The sequence below is a fragment of the Cimex lectularius genome, unplaced genomic scaffold (genome assembly GCF_000648675.2).
Source record: "Cimex lectularius strain Harlan isolate CLEC.00 unplaced genomic scaffold, Clec_2.1 scaffold327, whole genome shotgun sequence".
Classification (NCBI taxonomy): domain Eukaryota; kingdom Metazoa; phylum Arthropoda; class Insecta; order Hemiptera; family Cimicidae; genus Cimex; species Cimex lectularius.
The window spans coordinates 63513-84236 of record NW_019392865.1 but is presented as its reverse complement, the minus strand read 5'-3'; the positions used below and the strand labels follow the sequence as shown (position 1 = coordinate 84236).

Genomic DNA, 20724 nt, shown 5'->3' with positions numbered 1-20724 from the left:
CATTTATCTTAATTTTTTTCAGAATTTTGTGGTGGTTCCTCCTAGGTTGGGTTTTATTTTTTTGATCTCAGGAGTCTGTTGGCACTCTCAATAGCCACTTTTGTACGTAAATAGGTAAGGGTGGAAAAAGTATGCATTGCCTCGGGTATTTATTTCATGTTATTAGAATACAAATTACAATTCAGTTGATAATATTAATTTAAAATGGAAATTACGACGTTTACTATAACTTGATTCGTTATTTACCTCTAGTTAACTACTAAAAACCATTAAAAATAAATAAAAAGCACAGTATTTAGTGACCGTCAATTAATGATTATTTAGGTTCCTATCCATAATAATCTGAAAGGCTAACCACCAGGCCCGAACGATAAACCATTACCATTTTTTCCATTGCCGTCCCTTTCACCTCGAAGAAGCCGACTCCTCACAGAAAAATGACTTTCTATTCCTACTTCCTTCCCCACACCTTCAAAATCAAAAATATATAAAGAAGAAAAATTAATATCTCACAAACACCTCAACACGGCACACAACCGTGACAAATCTACACAGAAAACACAAACTTTGAATGAGTGAGGGTTTTAGTGAATTTAACCTAAAATATTGTTAAAATATTGTGTAATTCATTGTATAAATTCATTTCCCCATCTTACATATATTTGTATAATTTAAACAATGTTTATCAATCCCAGGCCCGAAGATGATCTCAATAAAGAAAATGTTTTTCTAAACCTATATCACACCGGACAGCATCTGAGGAATAATAATAATAATTATTAATTAATTATTATTTAATAATTATTATTATTTAATAATTATACTTTATTGCAAAAAGAAAAGTTATAAACATTATGTAGTACATAATTTAAAGTAAAATTACGGCATGGAGGGTCTGTCTGCCAGAGGTCGATTTTCATTTGACTTAAATTTTTGGTCGACACCGAGAAAAATGTACAAAAGAAAAAATTAAAAAAAAAATTGATCCATAAATAAATATTACAATTGATAATTTAATTTTTAATAATTACATTAATTACTAGCATACATTATAAACAATAATTTTTGTCCTTCGTTTAATTTACAATAATATAGATATATAAATTATTTGGGCCAGCAATTTAGAATGACAAGGCTTTAAAATATTCAAAAATTAAATTCTAATATTAACTCTTGGCGATAGTGCCAGGCGTGGCGCGCAATTTGATTAAATTTTTGTACTCATTAAGCAGTAAGTCAATAACCTGTGTCATATTAAATTTAGAAAAATTTAGATGCAGAAGCCGAATCTCCGATAGGATAGAGCATTTTGCAATAAAATGCACTATGTCTTCTTTAACCTGGTCATTGCATAATGAACAAATTACATTTTCTCTAGCCCGAAAAGCTGCAACATTGAGATAAAGGAGGTCCCCTCTGATTTTGAATAAACACCTTAACTCGACCAATGACAAACCTTTAGACCTGTCCTTAGATAGGTTAAACATATTAAAATCATCTTGGTAAAGTTCCTTATAGAATAAAAAGCGCGACTTGTTCACGAAGTTCTTCACTGAAATTGACACTCTGTTTAGTTATAATTACCTTAAACTGCAAAGGCCACTCATTCAAGTTATTAATAGAAAATTATGAGTCACATGATAGATCCCTACACATGCTATTCCAACATTCAAACCACAATGCACCACGACTAACGACTTCCAGGGCTACAATTTTGGAAAGACGGTAATCAGGATGTTTCAAGAGTTTAAAGATGTAATTAAAATGAAGTTTGAAGGTATATAAAAATAACGGGTTAACTTTAGTCTCGCATCTGAGGATCTGTAAATAACCACAAATAAAACCGTATAACTTACAATAATAATAACTTATAATTAGTATATTTGCTTTTGATGGTAATATATTATTATTATTATTTGTTATATTTGCCATCGGACGAGCTGACTCGTAGACGAGGGTCATCTTCACCTGGTTATAATTACCGATAGGCTAGGTTGACACGGGCACTTACTTTTGTGCCAAAGACGTTGTGTCCGGCATGTAGAGAAAGGTTGCTCGATGTGTCCCTCCTAATTGAAAGGTGCATTTCCTTGGCTCCATATAGAAAGTGTGCAGGAATTCCATCCGATATGAGAGTCGTCCTTGAGCACGACAGCGAGCACGTGTTACCCTCTTCCGATTTTTAGAAAAAAACAAGGTTGTTATATTTGGTATAATGTTGATAATTTTCTGTTTCTAGAGAGAGATGAGAGTGAATATATTTATTAGTGTGAATGAGTCGATGGCGGAATATAGAGTACACCATCGCCGTACAATTAAGTTAGTTATATAATTTGTGTAAACGGGTGATAGAGGAATATTGAGTACTAAGTAAATGGGTTTTGTTTTTGGAAATAATTGAATTGGGGCTAATACCATCTAGCTGTTGCCAGCCCCCTGGAGCTGACTGGATATAAGACTGGATATGGACTGCTAACACCCGGGTTGGGTGATTCTCGAGGTATTTCATTGCAATGTACAAGAGCTGGAATTGTTGGTGGACTGCGAGAAGTGACAGGCTCAACTCTGTATAGGTGTGAATGTACTTGTATGTGAAGATTTGAGCTTACAGAAATCAGTAATCAGGGATCCCTGTCTGAACTTCATTATATACGAAACCTGCAGGGAATGTTACTCCCGTCATATTTTCTTCTTCCGATAAACTTCACATATGACATTTTAGGCTTCTGAGTCCTTTCAACAACAAAAAGTGGGAAACGGCGCAACACGAGGATGTGGGAAGTGAAAAGGGTGCGTAATGAAATGAAAGAGAGAAAGTCGATAAGTTACCCCCTTTCGCCAAGACGCCGGTTGAGTGTGCAACACATGTCAAACGATAGGGGAGAGAAATATTCCGAGACGGGGCAAGTTGGGTTTTTAACGGTTCGCTTCCTATTTACTTATTGGGTGGAGGGAAGAATCTGTATTACTACTCACTTTACCGATCCCCCCCCCCCCTAGAAAGTAATGCCTTTTACAGCCGAAGCTCAGAAATCCGACATGAATGAACACAAGGAAAAAAGGGTTTCATGTTTTTACGGAACATTGGATCGACCAGTGTTTTACTCACGAATAATCAGAATATCGGTATGGTCTAGATGAAAAAACAAATACAATATATGCCAATCTTTCCACCTATTTTAAGGTCATCATCAGGGCAAAACAATTGGTTACGGTCCTTGGCAGTGTTTGCTCTGAGTCGGCCTTCAAAGTAATTTGAAACCATCTATTAAAAACTTAATTTTGTCAATTTGTAGATATCTTTAAGATTGCTTGATAAATTGGAGTCTGATGATGACTTTAAAATAGGTTTAAAGATTGGCAGGTATAGAATTTGTTTTTTCATTCAGATTGTACGGAGATATATAGAAAAGAGAAAAAAAACAACAAGTTTTTAAATAATAATGCAGATTTTTCAGTTCCTTTTGAGTATTTAATAAAAAAAAGAATACAACAATGAACTATCTATACTATGACGTTATTTCTTGGGGAGGGGGAGCGTAGGCGGATTATAATTTGCAGTGGTTCTCTTTGCTGCTTGAAGTTTTTGCGCGCAAACAGACCATGCTCCATGGTTTCTTGTTTATTCAGGCGTGCAGGACGGTATCCACGGTAGCTCAACAGGTCATCGCTGGGCGACCGCCTATCGACCTAAAAGCAAAAGCTCTGTGCGACAAATGGGAGATAAAGAATGGACGCCCACCCTGCATACCAGTCACGAGCACCGAAGAAGCTGATGAGTGGATGGTGAGGGAATGGCAGCTGAGATGGGATGGTTCTTCTAAAGGTCGCCACACGTATCATCTATTCCCTAACATAGAAAGCCGAATAAAGATGAAACATCTAACCATCGACCACTACACGTTTCAGCTACTAACAGGACATGGAGACTTTGCCGCGAAGCTCCATTCCTTCAGACTCAAACCTAACCCAATGTGCGACTGTGGTGAAGAAGAAACGGCGGAACACGTCTTACTCAGTTGTGAAATCCACGTCGTTCCCCGTGTACGCTGGCTCTTCGAGATAAATGAACAGATAGCGACAACTGGCAGATCCCGAAGTCGGGCTTAATCCAAGTAGGTTTCATCCTTGCCGTTAAGCTTGGGAAATATTTAAAAGTCACTCTTGTCACATGTCACCCATCGCATCTGGCACTGCTCATTTACTCTATCCTGGATACAAATTTTTGACGTTTCCCAATCCAAGTTGTTTAACAGACGTACTCGTCGCTGGTCAATTTCCAGGCCTCCGATTTTAAGAAACTTTTGCAACCCCCTTGGTTCAAAACTGAAACCTTGAAACTACGAAAGTGTACCATTTTTAGTTTGTGTTCTTTTGTATATTTTCTATTGCTTGAATGTTTAATCAAAACATTTTGGAAAAATTTATTCCGCCTAAAACAAACGGACATAGTAAGTTTTAAAAAAAATTAATTATATTTATTTATTAAAACTGGTCTTATTAGACCAACCATTACTTTTACAATTATATTATAGATTAAATAAATGTTTACATTCTTATAAACACATTGGTACAATAAGATGTACATTTCACTATTCGCTCTTCATTTTTAACTACACAATTTCATATGGCTTTGTTCTTTTCTGTATCTTATGTTATCTTCTGACCATGTTTCGGTTATGTAAGAGTTTGGTCGCTTCCACATTCTCGTGCTGGCTGAGGCGAGCCTGGTGTTTGGCGGCAAATCTTTGTATTTCCGCCGTGACTTCAGGGATCTTAAGATCCCTATGTAGGTCCTAACGTAAGATTTTATTTTGGAGTGTTTCTATGATTTTGATATTGCTGTGTTTGGTACAACCTCATAGTTGAATACCATATGTCCACATAGGCTTCATGACTTGTTTATACAATAATATTTTATTTTCTATAGCAAGGTTGGAGCCACGTCCTATCAACCAGTATAGTTGTCTATACCTTAAACTTATTTCTGTCCTTTTTTTCTTCACGTGTTCTTTCCATATCAGCTTGGCTTCTAATTCCCAGATATTTAGCTGTATCTGTTTGGCTACAGTAGCTGTTTGGTATAGTAGCTCCATCGATTGTGATCGACGGAGCATGGTCCACTTGTTTGTTTGTAAAGATTAGATGAACTGATTTATGCTGATTTAGCTTGATTTTCCATTTTATTGTCCATTCGTTTATCTTATTACATGCATTTTGGAGAATTTTGGTTGAATGGGTGATAGTCGGTCCTAGTGATATCATGTGTCATCTGCAAACGTTGCAATTTTTACTCCATCCATTTTCGGAAAATCACTGGTGTATAACAAGCAAAGCAATGAACCTAATATGTTACCTTGGAACATCGGAAGTGATAATTATCTTGATAAGTGTTGAAAAAGTCCTATATTTAAATTTTCAGCAAATCGCACCATTTACCGCAGTGGAAAGTACTTTAACAACCACTCATTCAAGGTTATTTTAATGTTCAGACTTATTTTTCCTCACGTATCAACTCGTAACGCTTAAAAAAGAGCAGTCACAGATTTTGTGACAATTTCGTAGGCTTACCGTTTGTTATTAACCGACGGGGAAAGTTTCACGATTTAAAAAGAGAATTAAGTCCAGACTATGGTATGCGAAGTGATAACTGTTCGAGAAAGGCGAGACTGTCTTAATTGGCAATGATGGACTTCCATCGAACGATCGATCAGCCAATTAGTGGGAATCAGTATAGGTCGGCCGGAATTGTGGATATTTTTTGCGAAATGATGAGATTTTATTTCATTTTTCTCATTCCTACTCAGTTCGAAACCAACATAACTGAAATATCCGACCATAAAATAACCAAAGGAAGTGTATTTCTTTAAGAACGGTATTATTAAAAAATATATATCTCTTACAAAACCGAAATATATATATAACATTGAAAGAATGTTCTGGACTTTGATCTGACAAAAAATAAAAATATTTTTCTTTTCTGAACTGAATTTATACATTTAACAATGTATCGGTAGAGAACAATAGAAGATCTGGCTGGAATCTGTCAGACCACGGGCACGTGGATGGACATAGAATGGCCGGCTACTCTGCCCGCCTTCCTGGTATTCTCAGCGTTTAAGATTGTTGGCTGATTGGTTTAGAGCTGGGTAAGGAGGTCACGAGGACACTGTCTTTTTAAGCGGTGAGGAGGACTTAGGTTGAGACGTTTAAGAGAGGGCTTGAGCTAGTGGATTGGTCTGGAAGAAAATTGGAGTGGAAGTTGTGGAATCGGGTTCAAGCCCGTCACGAATGGGATTTCTTTTTGATGGTTGGGTTAGTGGCGTAGAAGAGAGCGTTGAGGATGCGATGGATGACTTTTGATTGAAAATACTGGATTATTTTGTTGTTGTATGACTTGTTTGATCACAGCACGACTCCATAAGTCCAAATAGGTCTAATTATTTCTTTTATATTATTAATTTGTTGTTTGTACTCATTATGGATTTGGGTCCAAGAAATTATAACCACCATGAAGATGAGAATTAAAATTAGGTGGAATGTATATTCGCCGAGGTATCATTGAAGTGGGAAATTATTTGAATGGACGGTTATAACAACTTTCTTTGTTGTAAAAGTAAGTTATAACCTTCTTGATGGTAACACCCGGAAGGTTATCAACTTCAAGTTGTAGGAAAAACCAGCTTAAGTGGAAAGTTAGGTTAAAAAGGGGAAAATCTATATAACTTACGAGGTAACTATGTTATAACCTTCTTAGTTCAGCAACATTAGGTGAAGATTACAAACGTCAAGGTTATAACTGTCATGGACCGATGGTATGTATGGGATAGTAACGATTTTGGAAAACTACTTAGGTGGAAGGTAATAATTTTTCAAGTGTTGAGAAAACCACTTAATCAGGAGGTCACCATGTCATAACCTTGTTGGTGGTGGTACATCAGTATGAGTGGAAGGTTATGAAGGTCAAGGTTATAACCAACATTGCTATGAGAATAAAAAAATATGTGGATAATTCTAACTCTCTTTTTGTTATATTTTGTCGTATTTTAGTTTCATTTTTTGTCGTTTTCATTTTATGTGTGGGTTACATTTAAGTCAGCTGTCCATGTAGAACTCAAGGTAGCGGATTTGGTTGGATGATTACCTTACTGTAAATATCCTGGTGTGCTGGTACTTTCTAGTGTGAACGTCACGTGCCTGTTCTTTTGTACAAGCTTGATCCACTACCGAGTGTACCAGTCGTACATCAGAATGTGAGAAAAGGATAGCGGTGTTCTTCGCGAATGTCGTGATTTGGGCGTTAGGGTGTACAGACATGTCAGCGGTGTAGAGGATTGGTCCTAGGAGATTCCCTTGGGGGCTTGATGTCTGACAGAGTAAATTACTCACCTTGAACCAGCGATGTATGAGAAGGACCTGAGAGATTGGACAAAATAACTTTAATATTTTCTTTTTAGGGCAAATCTTTATTTAACTTTAGAAAAGCCTCTTATAGATTTGTATACTGAGTATTACAATAGAAATATAGTTTAATTTTCAAATAAATACAGACACTACACACAGCTGCAGTATCTACCTAGTGTGTATCTTTAATTATATCATTATGGCTCTGATTTTTTATTGACTTGCATATCAATTACGTTTATTAACCAACAATCTGCATTAGTTCCTTTCCTCTCTTTATAATGGAATGAAATAACATAGACAAAGTTTCATCATTTTTAACTGTGCATTGGTAAAAAATGTGTTTATTGTACTATTAAAAAATACAACGATAGTGGAAGTTTCGAGCCAAGGGACAATCGAGAAGTGTAAGAACTGGTAAGAAACTGCTAACACAATAAACGCTGTGAAAGCTAAGGAGAAATCCCGTAAGACATCAAAATGTGATGGCTTGGAAAGTGATTATTTCTCACCGTCCAACATATTATGGCTACATGATGGCCATGACTTAAAGGCTTAGCGTAGGCGGCCAGTTTTGGGTTAATTTGACGTTTTCCACATCCGTATCACTTCCGTATGGAGGTCATACAAGAAAAGTTGCGTCACGATAAACCTGAAGTTTCGAGCGACCATTACATCTAAAACTTACAAATTATAGATATAAAAGTAATATCGTCCTGTAGATCCATTAGAGTAAAAATAACTTAACCGGTGGAGAAAAAAAACTCGTTTCAAATCTGAACACAACATTTTAGAATAAAAAGAGAAATCTTTTGTAAATTAACTTAAATGATAAGATATAGGATAGAAAACATACATTCTTTTATGCTAACCTATCAATGAAGATTACGAAAACCAAAACGCGACTGTTCTAAAGAGACATCTTAGACGGGCAACAATGATCAAAATCGGCCCAAAGAACCGATACAAGCCGGTGTCCCACAAGGGAGCATTCTTGGTCCCATCCTTTACATCATCTATACGTTTGACTTACCTGCACAACCCAATACCGTCATCATTATCTAGCTCTAGTTCAAATCAGATTGAAAGCTATTTCTAATATCCAAGAACACTTTGAGCTAATCGAAGACTGGTGCAAAAAGTAGAGGGCAAGACTGAATGAAGAGAAATGCACTCAGTGGACATTCACATTGAAAAATTAATCTTGCCCTCAACTGTACATCAATAACAAAGAGACACCACTTCCACACAAGCCAAATATTTAGGACTATAGATGGATAGCAGACTGAGGTGAAATGCCCACACAAGATTTAAGAGACAATACCTTAACAGAGGACATGGACAATTATGAACATTTCTAGGACCGAAATCCGTGTTGACCGTCAACACTAAAATATCAGATTGAATTACGACCACTTTGGGCATATGGAATGAAACTAGGAGATTCTGCCAAGATGTTGAATCCAGTGCATCCAATCTTTCCAATCAAAAGTCCTCAGACAAATCGCCAAAGCTCCTTACTACGTCAATAACTTCACTATCCACAACGGCCTCAGCGTTCCTTTGCTCAATGAACTTATCCATTCCCGATCCCAACATTTCACAACTTCTCGATTCATCCTAACCTTACTGCTCGAGCATTCTCTACTCATTACCATCCCGAGAACCTGCCATCTTCAATCATCATCAACCAGGCATCGAGACCTCCCCTTGATCCTTTACAAGGACAATGAGTGCCATTATTATTGACTGGTTTCTCATGGCATCTGTCCTCCGGGTGCAGCGCTGGCAAAAGTGTAATGCTGTAACCATGTTAAAAAACGCACCCTGATAATATATATAGGCTACAAATTATAAAAAGAAGTAATTTTTTTAGTTTTTCCTTTTAGAAATAAAAAAGAATCACTCTTTTCAAATCTGAACACAACATTTGCGAATAAAAAGAGATTCTGAAATCCTTTATAAATTATATTTTCTGGAGTGAAATCAAAAAGAGAAGTTATAGAAGATGAAGAAAATACAGCCAATAGAATATTAACTAGTCTGGTGTGACGGTCCTCAGTATTCGAGTGGTTAGGGCGTCCGACTCGATAACGTGCCACGATAACGGCTCTGGGTTCGAATACCCGAGCCCAATCGGGATTCATAACCCATGGAATTCCAATTGATGATGTTTGGAAAAAATATTGATAAATAGCTTGACCGCCTCGTCCGGGACTTCCAAGTTTAGACGGTGTCTTAATATCGTTAATAGAAACTTTTTATCTCAACTAAAATCCTTAATTAACAGTTAATAGAAACTTAATCATATTTGTAGTGTGTGGTAGGATATAAGCGCACAGACCGACCACTCAAGAAGGCAAAACGTCGAAACGCAGCAGTCCAAAAAAGCGAGTCGGGCCAAAATGTACAGAGACGATCAAGCCAAAGAAAATAGAGCTGGTCTATACTGCGTGGTATGAAAGATATAAGCAAAGAGCACAGTCCTATCACTGAAGTTAGCGAGAAGGAAAACCAAACAGTCCAAATGCACACCAAAATGGTTAGAGCCGATCAAATTAAAGAAAATAAAGCAAATACAAAATTGAGCTAGTGCGTGGTATCAAGGATATAAACAGGGAGAAGCAAGCGCACAGAACCATCACTGAAGAAGGTGAAAAGTCGAAACGCAGCAGTCCAAAATAGCGAGAATAAGCAAACCAAAATGATTAGGGACGATCAACTAAAAAATATACGGTTAATAGAAAATTATGCAAGTCTGTAGTGCGTGGTATTTAAGATAATATGATGAACAGTTCAACACCAAATGAACGGAAACGAATCATAGTTCAACTACTTTCACATCGTAGTTCTACAATAATTTACATATGGGCTTTAGATATAAAAATTACATTATCTATTTATCTAGTTTTGGTTAACCTGATGATTTGAACTTGGAGAACCTGGTTTCTTCTTGGCCGGTCCTTCTATTCTCCTTAGTTTACGTTGCACTATAAAATTAATGCCGATCGATCAGTTGGAATTGTCATATTTGAAACAGCTTGATTATTTTCGAGCACTGTCCCTCACCAATTACGTTTTAAATAAGCCTTTTGTTAATATGTACAAATGTAAAAGTAGAAAAGGGACTTTTTCTAAGTCCAGGAATGATCTTAACTGACCGATTCGTATTTTACCAGTATTTCCCTGGGGGTTGTTGAATCAGGGTTTAAAAAAAGAGGGGCAGCTAGGCAATTACACGTTTCCGAATGAGGGGTTGGTGCTCGCCTGAGGGATCTTTAGACGGGCAGGCCTTCTCATCATTGAAAAGAAGTCTATCATGCTAATGATTGCCTCTCCCCCTCCAGGGAAATATGATTTATTCCTTGACGATGGGAGGGCAGGAAGAATCGGGATCGCCGATCAATTAGTCTTTCGGCCTTTTGCCTTTTCCCTATTCTTGCCCGAAACTTTCCCCTCGAAACCAAACAGAAATCTTTTCCCCTCTTATTTTTTTAATGCTGTCTTGTTTATTTCCTGTTAGGCTGTTACGATCGAAAACTTTTAATGAAAGAAAACTCTGCTGTCTACAGAATCAGACCTGACTCTTGTCGTTGTTTTCGTCCCGACCCACTTTGAACGCCAAGATAAGTAATTATGTTAAAACGATTACAAAATAATCAAATATTCATAGTAAACAAAATTTGCAAGACAAATGGGCCACATTCTGTTTTTATATTCTAATTTAGTCCTATAAAGATTGTATGAATGCCACGAATTAAAAAAAAAATAGATAAATGTACACTTCAAAATATAAGGAAAATAAAATCAATTTGAAGAAATATTCTTCCTACATTAACCTTGATAATCACAGATTTCATCAGAGTTTACCTATGATATATTCACAACATACAAGCTCAATTTTTTTAAAACATATTTCTTACTAAATCGACTTTATCGTCATACGTAAATATTCCAAGTTATTCAATATGAACGGAAAATATATTTCCTCTTAACACAGTTGATTAGTAAGGAACATTTAACAAAAAGTTCTTAAAATATAATAAAACATGTAACCACAAAACGAGGAAGACATCCTTAGAGACAGGATCACGCCACTTACCAATAAGTGTTTCAAAATTTCATCAATTGTAATCCATGGGCTATGTAGGGATTCGAACCCAGAGGCGTTATCGTGGCTCATACGAGTCGGACGCTCTAACCACTCGACTACGGAGGATCGTCACATCAGATTAGTTCACTGTTCTATTGGCTGTATTTTCTTCATCTTCTATATCTTCTCTTTCCGATTTCACTCCAGAAAATATAATTGATAAAGAATTTCAGAATCTCTTTTTATTCGCAAATGTTGTGTTCAGATTTGAAAAGTGTTTCTTTTTTATTTCTAAAAGGAAAAACTAAAAAAATTACTTCTTTTTATAATTTGTAGCCTATATATATTATCAGGGTGCGTTTTTTAACATGGTTACAGCATTACACTTTTGCCAGCGCTGCACCCGGAGGACAGATGCCATGAGAAACCAGTCAATAATAATGGCACTCATTGTCCTTGTAAAGGATCAAGGGGAGGTCTCAATGCCTGGTTGATGATGATTGAAGATGGCAGGTTCTCGGGATGGTAATGAGTAGAGAATGCTCGAGCAGTAACGTTAGGATGAATCGAGAAGTTGTGAAAGTTGGGATCGGGAACAGATCAATTCATTGAGCAGAGGGATGCTGAGGCCGTTGTGGATAGTGAGGTTATTGACTTAGTAAGGAGCTTTGGCGATTTGTCTGAGGACTTTTTGGAAGGATTGGATGCACTGAATGTTGAATGGCTTGGCAGAATCTCCTAGTTTCATTCCATATGCCCAAAGTAGTCGCAATTCAATCTGGTATTTGTATCCAAAGGTTAGTTTAGAGTTGACGGTCAACGCGGATTTCGGTCCTAGAAATGTTCATAGTTGACCAAGTTTTCTGTTAAGTTGTTGTCTCTTAAGTCTTGACTGGGCATTTCACCTCAGTCTGCTGTCCATCTATAGTCCTAAATATTTCACTTGGATGGAAGTGGTGTCTCTTTGCTATTGATATATAGTTGAGGGCAAGACTGATTTTTTAATGTGAACGTACACTGAGTACATTTTTCTTCCTTTAGCCTTGCCCTCTACTTTTTGCACCAGTCTTCGATTAGCTCAAGGTGTTCTTGGATATTAGAGGTAGCTTTCAATCTGATTTGAACTAGAGCTAGATAATGATGACGGTATTGGGTTGTGCAGGTAAGTCAAACGTATAGATGATGTAAAGGATGGGACCAAGAATGCTCCCTTGTGGGACACCGGCTAGTATCGGTTTGATTTCCGAGAAGTCGTTCCGCACTCTGAAGTAGCTGTCGGTTAGATAGGTTTTCAGGAAATCCTCAATTATTATTGTGGGCATAATACGCATTATAGCTTTTATCTACTATTGCTATGCTTCCTTGATAATATTCAATTCAACTTCGATTTGTTAATAAGCGACACTGAACAAAGTAGTGTTCATTAATTTCAACCTTGAAAGGCGATCTAGGTTAAACCACCATGTCGGATTTTCTTTCCAATATGTCGAGCGATAGTATAACTAATTTATTGTTATTAATGAGTAATGACTAATTGACTATTGTACGATTTTTCCAATTAAAACACTTTTTTGATTATACAATGTAGATAGATATAGATTTGCTCTAAATTATCAATTATCTTGAACTTGTTGTGTAAATTTTAGCTCTGATTTTTTTTTCGGAAGAATTATCTTAACACACAACACAAATGTAACAACGTCGTACGATTGTTGTTAATGCTGCTGTATCCTTTGGAAAAATTCAGGTTCCGAGAGGGGAAATGTGATGGCCGGCTCAATTGGGCGAGAAACAGAGCGGCTGCTGTTAGGGAAAGAAAGCTTTAAATATTTAATGGCAGTTATGTAAATGTGCATTAGTGCGAGCGTTGTCGACGGGAAACACAAACAGAGGGATAATTGCGACTAAGTCTGACTCCCTCCGGCTTTGTACACAGTGCATAATCGGGCAAACAGTCAAGTCGGCTGTAAAACGAGCTAATGATCAACAGGGATCGATGAACGTCCGCCGAGGGTGTTTGCGGCAAAACGAATCCCAAAGTACAGGTAGCACAATTAAAAAAATATAATTAACAAAACCAAGAAAACCTTCAGTTGAACCTACATATTAGTTTGCTTTGGTAAAAACACCCAACAAGTTTTAGTCAATAATGACGAAGTGCATCTGTGATGATCAATTTGACCTCAAAACGGAAGAAGGTCTGTCAATAAACAGACCACCAGCCATTTTGGGCAGAATTGGCAATTATAATTTGTGTTCATTGAAACTGGTAATGTTTATAAGAATTCATGGAACAGATAGAAAACTACTATTTGTATTGTTAAACCGTCCGACACTTATCAGTTTACTGGGTCTGTTTAAGCTCTCTACTTTAAGTTTTATTCGTACGTGTTTCGGAATTGTTCCTCACTGAAGATGACGTGAAGCCAAAATGTGTATGATAGGCGGGCGCACTGACCCCACAATCTAAATCAGCGATGATAGGCAGACTAAAATTATCAGTAACGAACATATTACAAGTTGATCTGATCGATTCTGATGATTTTACTGTATCAGTTCATTCTCGCTGTTATATATATATATTTTTTTAAATGTTACTTATAACTTTTTATATAAGCTTCGTAATCACTTACCTTGATGTTCGACAAACTAGATCCCCGGCCTAACGGATTTTGCTTTTTTGACGAATAGACCATCAATGATTCGTCCTTAATCGACCCCTAGTGTTGATACTCTCATAAAAATTTATACAGAATACAGAACGTAAACAGTTATAAATATTGTGAGATGCCCTGCTTTAAGGTTACGCGTTTAAGCTTTTTCTTCAGTGATAAACAATGATGTCTGGCAAACCAAAATGAAATAAAACGATCAAATTGCAGCTACAATAATATGCCAAAGTCACACATTACATTCACGCTAATAAATACATGTTCATTACTTCCTCAATCTACCGACATACCCAAATTAATACAGAACATTCTCCTCTCTCTCCCTCTCCTCTTTCACACTCTCTCTGGTTCTAGGTTCGAATCTCGGCATTGTCCGATGTATTGTAACTGATAATAATATGTAAAAACCATTGTAAAGTGGTTTATTTGACCCTCTTCCGCGACACCTAGGTAGTGTAATTAAGCCCTCCTGTATGACAGGTATTATTTTACCTTAATATTTATTTACTTATTGATTATTTACTTTCTTAAATAAAATATAAAATTCTTGCTGGGTTTCCTTAAGGTTAAGGCCATATGTTAACCAAATGTGGCCTATTATTAGTCTATCAAAGATAATTTTTTCTCGGCTCCAACCAATGATATATTGCTTATTAAACGTTATAAAATTTCGGTTAATTAGGCCAGGAGAGTTATCATCTACATTATTTATGGAGTAAATTGTTATAAAATGTTCTTTTAATATGGTACAAAAATATTTTACATTGTGTTCCTTGCATGTTTGACAATACTTTTCTACAAGAATTAAGTTTTTGTGAGCGAAACAGTATTAACTTTTTTAAATACAGTCGTATGTTTTTATAATATGGACAGATTGGTCACAGTGCGATATTACCCGATGTTATAGTTTTTCTGCTGTTTTAAAGCATTACTTGATTTGAGCACGAAACGTGTCTGAATTTCTATCTAAACAGCGTAGATGTCGTAAAGGGTCTTTTGTAAAAACAAAGCAAGGATAAGCAGACCGAGATGATTCGTGATGATTGATTATCTATAGTTGATCATTGGTATAAGTGGGCGGTGGCAGGAGCAGTGAATACAGCGAAAAGTGTCCGAGACCAAAATAACAATAAGATGTAATGTTCAGGGTGTGTAATATAATGCATCGTTTGAGAGCTATTCTATCCCCATTTATGTACTTAAAGTACACCGAGCCTTAGTTCATCAAGGAACTGGATTAGTAGGCTCGGGGTTTCAGTGGTTGAATATCGTCTACGGTCCAAAAGACTTCCTCCTGCGGGCAAATGTGGCGGCACAGTTTGTTAGTAAGTGCGTTGGTGTCTCTTGTGCTTATTTGCAGATACTGCACGTGCTGTGTTGTGAGTATTGTTATATTCTTGTTGTAGTGCCCTTTGTTGAGATGGACCGGGTACACTCTCAATTGCATGAACTTCAACCTATTGTACTTTCCCATGTGTTCTGAGTATTTGGTTCTAGGACCGATTATTCCTGCCCTCGTACCGTTCCTTCGTTCTAGTTTGTCAGTTTACAAGCAGATTGTGGCATTCTCAAAGGAGGAATTTTTTCCATTCTGTTTTTGGTAGTTAATTTGTTTGGAAATTTTGCTTGAATTCAAACATCCTGATCATTTCGTCTTTTGGGGCTGAGTATCGGATGTTCCTTTTTTAGACTGTTACTATCTCTCCAATCAATTGGAAGTTTTTCAATAATATTTATAATCGTTTACTGTGCTGTCCGCATTATCATATCGTGGAGGATGGCTATTCCCAATATTTTTTCAGTTCTAGGATGTTTTTGTATTTTCGTAGTTCTTTATGTTTTGTTATCCGCCCAAACTATGTGAGTATAGGTTTCACAATCATTGTGTACATATATATTACGCAGGGTGGGCGACCAGGACCCGGGGGGTTAAAAGCCCAAGTAGGCCCGTACCCCATCCCTAAAAGGTCCGGGACCTGGTCGGCTCACGAGTCCTGCATAAACCACTTGGACCTATTCACAAACCCCAAGATCTTGGACCATTTTATCTTGGGGAGTATTTTGGTTATGTCCTCTCATTAGAAAGTTTCAAATCTTTCCGTAGCATACCTAACACATTCTGCGAGGTAGTGTCGAGCCGTTTCTTCCTTTGTTTCACAGAAGCGGCAAAAGGGGTCCCGTTAGTATACCTATCAGCCTCCTAATTCCCCTCCTTCAGTTAGAGAATAACCATTTCGCTTCTTTTGGTTTGATTTCCTTCAGAAACTCCTTCGATTGCCTATGTCCGGGGGACAGATTCCATTCTTTAAGGAATTGTTTCATGCCCCAGCAATTAATACTCTCTTTCTCTGTACTTATAGAGTGGGGTAATACCGGTTGTAGTATTTGAGCCTTCTTTGGCCAGGCTGTCCGCGTCTTCATTGCCATAGTGCCCCTTATGAGCAGGTATCCATATGAGGGTTACCCTATTCTCGTCCCTAATAGTAATCCTATTGATAAGTTCAACGGTTTCTTCTAGATGGCCTAGATGTAGATAACTCTTTTTGTAATGACTTAAGACTGGCCTGACTGTGTAAAGATATTAGAAAAAATTCTATTATCTTTTTCCTTAGTATTATTATTCATGAGTGTTCTGCAGCAAACATTGATGGCCCAGACCTCCGCCTGAAATCATTGTGTACATACAGATGTAATCCATCGTGGATCCAGTTTTCTTTTTCGTGTAAAGGCAACTATGGTTTTTTTTGTTAGGGGTTATTGGCCTGTTAGGGTTAACTTTGTTAGGGCCCTGGCTGTTTTACACTATTCGTTTGGGATTTTCCTTCTTCTTGGATTTGGCTACAGAGTGTTTCTTCAAATTTTCCTATGGCCGTCAGGTCTATATCGTCCTCATAACCCTGACATTTTATCTTGAAATCTTTTTTCTTTTAAATCCAGAGTGTCAAGCAGTAAACAGTGTAGAGCTAATAATAATCCAATATTTTAACGATGAACTATTGAACCGAACTCCGCTGATGCAAAAAATAGTCATATTGATGTGAATACGGCAATTAAGGTTAAATAACACGTATATAACAACTCTCGGGTTTTGGCGGCTTTGCATAATGCCATTTCGACCAAACGACTTTTAACCCTACGAATTTTGATGGCTCTAACTGACCGCTGCCCATCGACTCTCACAGCAATCACACTGTATAAAAAGCGTGAGGGCGTTGTTTTTTATTTTAATTTATTTTTTGTTAACAATTCTTCTTGTTTTTATCTCCCTTTCTCTTTTTCAGGGAAAAGCTTCACGTTGTCGATAATTGTGAACTCCTGCCCGCCTCAGATAGCGACGTACAACAAAGCGATTAAAGTAACCGTCGATGGACCGAGGGAGCCTCGATCTAAAACCAGTAAGTAAATTAGTTAATTAATTTAATTGTTATAAATAAACAGAACAATCATTTTCAAAAATTCTGTTCTTTCCGCTGATCACTTTCTAATTGTTCGCCTTCCGTCTTTGGTTGAATGTACATGTCCTATTAAATTATAAGTGCATGCATACAAACGTTTTGTAAAATTGATGTCAGTTAATGAAATATACAAAAAAAAAAACAAAAAAACAACGGAAACTGAGGGAGGAGATCAGACAGATACCATGATAAGCATTCCAATACAATTTAACTCCCAAGTACAACTTCATCAACATAAACAACTTATTTGTACCAGAAAGGGAAGAGTGGTCCAATTTCTACTGGTCAGTTTACTGTCGAAGACTATACTGACTTTACGCTACAGTTATCCAGTCTGCAATCATAGCATTTGAACAGAGAAATAAAAGCACTCGGAACCGATGCCAGGAAGAAAGACATTTTCTCAGACAATTAAGGCCTTTGCCTCATGTTAGGTAAAAGTAAAAAGCGTTTGGAATGGTATGGAATTTCTAGTAGAAGGCAATGACACCAATGACCTTTTTCTGGCATGTGCCCTTGGACATTTGGGACATAGAGGCAATGAAAAGTGGACATGTTAGCCAATAAAGGAGCCAATATTCATCCCATAAGCCCTGAATCTTACTGTGGTCTTGAGCCTTGCCATAAAAAGTATCCAAAAATGGATCTTTAAGGAATCCAAAACTTAGTGGAGAAACGCCCCAGGCATGAGGGACGCAAAGAGATTCATAGAAGGGCGCAAAACTTATAAAGGGGAAGAGAAACTGCAACAGAACCTCGATCATTTTGGTAGATCCGGCTCGTGGCATCAAGGAAATTAGTAGGAGGAGGCAATCTGTGAAAACCAGATCCACCACTAAAATGGCGAGCAGTGTATAGGAAGAGGGAAGTGCATGGGTCGGCATTCTATAGGGGTGATCAAGTCATAGCCAAGACTTTTCGTTTTCCGGCGATTACAGAAGGCCGGCTTGACTTCTTCGATGAAATTGTTGAGAGGAAGCGGAAGTTGTTAGGATTCGTGAAGTTCTTTGATTAAATTTTGTCATTAACAAATCATAAACATAAAAATTAACAATAATTCGCAAATAACGTTTAGACTATTCATGGGAGCAGTCCACGCAAGCAGTCCTCCCAAAAATGAACAAACCTTTGTTTGTTTAAAAAACTGGAGTGTGGCAAATGAAATTTTTTTTGAAAATGAGATAAGTACAAATATCTAAAATAATTTTCACCATGGGATCATCAGCTCCGCAAGCTTTCGCTAACCTTCGAAGGCCCTTGCCCCTTTTTACCTTGCTTCTTTGGTTGAGGCCAAGATTGTTCTCTTCTTTTCAGCCGAAGCAAATCAAGCTTCCAATTACAAAAGCAACAACAAGGTTATAATATTACACCGAGCGAAAAATGATTTCCTCAACGAAACTGGACGTCCAGCGGTTGCGTCATCACGGGAAACTTCAAACTGCTCTCCTATAAAAATTTTTTATTTACGTTTTTGGTCACATTTTTATAGAAAACTGCTTAATCGGTTTCTATGTTTTTTTTTAAATTCAGTGTATCAAGAGTTTATTTAATTAATACAGTTTTTTGATTAATTAACTATTACATATTTTTTTTTAGAAAAGACCTTTTACTAGTAACACTTAGCAGTTTGTACAAAATTTACTACAAATTAGTTTACAAATTTTCCTCTTAGCAAAGTAGAGTTTTTTAGGTGATAAACACATTATGAAAAGCTAAGTTGAATGGTCTATTCATTGCCGAGAAAAAGGCACCTCAAAAGGTTTTGGGGAGGCGGATTGCTCCCCTTCAATTAAAAAAGAAAACTGTCGCGTAGTTACCGGAATAATAAAAACCTTGTTTTCTCGGACACACGGTTTGAGAGCTATTGTCTCCCCCGTTCTGTACTTAAAGTACACACGGTGCGTCCTAAATCATCAACGGTTTCAGTGGTTGAATTTCTTCTATGGTTAAATTTTACCTTCCAAAGACCTCCTGAGGGTAATTGTGGCACTACTGTTTGTTAGTAGGGGTGTTGGTGTTCCATCTGCTTCCTTGCAGAATGAGCCGTGATGTGGTATACCAATCTTCTTCAGATGCTAATTCAATATGTAGCGTCCTGTTAAGGATTTGTTAGGATTCCAAGTTTTTCTGCTTCCTTTAATGCATTATGTTCTTTCTATCCTTCCAAAATCTGCTAGAAGGTTCTTGGATTGTTTATGCGAGTGAGTTGCTTTATTATTGTTCCTTTATTTTCTTTTTATCCTTCTGTCTAAGGTGCTCACTGTTAGTGTGGATTCCTATGCCACAGGAGGGCTCAGGAACTGTCCGCGATATACCAGCTTCTTTCATTGGAAGGCTGTACGATCTCTCGTTGCCCTCTAATCCCACATGTCCTGAGATCCAGAAGAGAGTGACTTTATTCTTCAAACCTAATCTATTTAGTTTAGTTTTCAATTCAGCTCTTAGAGGTAATGTTGTTTGAACTTATAGCTGTATTCTAGGTTTTGTACCATTTGTTAGAGATTTAACAGAGTACATCTCTTAATTGCAGGGACTTCAGTCTCAAAGACACTGGATATTTTTCCATTGGTTCTGAGAATTCGATTCTGGGACCAAACACTCCTGCCCCGACCTTCCTGCGTTCTAGATCCATCCTTGGGCCAGCAGATGGTGCCAATCTTATAGGAGAGGTTTCCCTCTTTTTCTCATGTTTTGATGTTAGATTTATTTGGAAATTTTGTTTGAACTCAAATATCCTGTTCATGTCGTTTCTCGGGACCATGAGTATCAGAAAATTGCAATAATCAGACTAAATGCTTGAAACCGAATAAGTAAAAAAGAATTTTTGGTTAGTTTAACATTAATCTACAAACTCATTTTTCTTCGAATACTTTACACTTAACATACTTTACAACTGTTTGCTCATTTAGAAACGCACGATTCATAGTTAAAAAATCAAATATGTTTATGATAAAACTTTTTCTAGAAGAAACAATCAGAGAAATCATACAGCTGAATTGAAAGCTTGAATCTCGTATTGTTTACACATCTTGCAAATATACACCATTACTTGAAATTTTACTTGTTTATATTTTATTGATAGGATAACATGTTGAATTAA

The 20724-nt window shown here is 37.0% G+C and overlaps 1 protein-coding gene across 2 annotated transcripts in view; it reads left to right on the top strand.

Annotated features, from left to right (window-relative positions):
- LOC106670222 (protein lozenge-like) overlaps positions 1–20724 on the top strand; it is a 73538-nt gene that overhangs the window by 12257 nt on the left and 40557 nt on the right. For both annotated transcript variants that reach the window (XM_014400341.2, XM_024228860.1), the window contains exon 2: positions 17451–17564. In XM_014400341.2, the coding sequence (XP_014255827.1) occupies positions 17451–17564 (114 nt within the window). The remainder of the gene's footprint in view (positions 1–17450; positions 17565–20724) is intronic.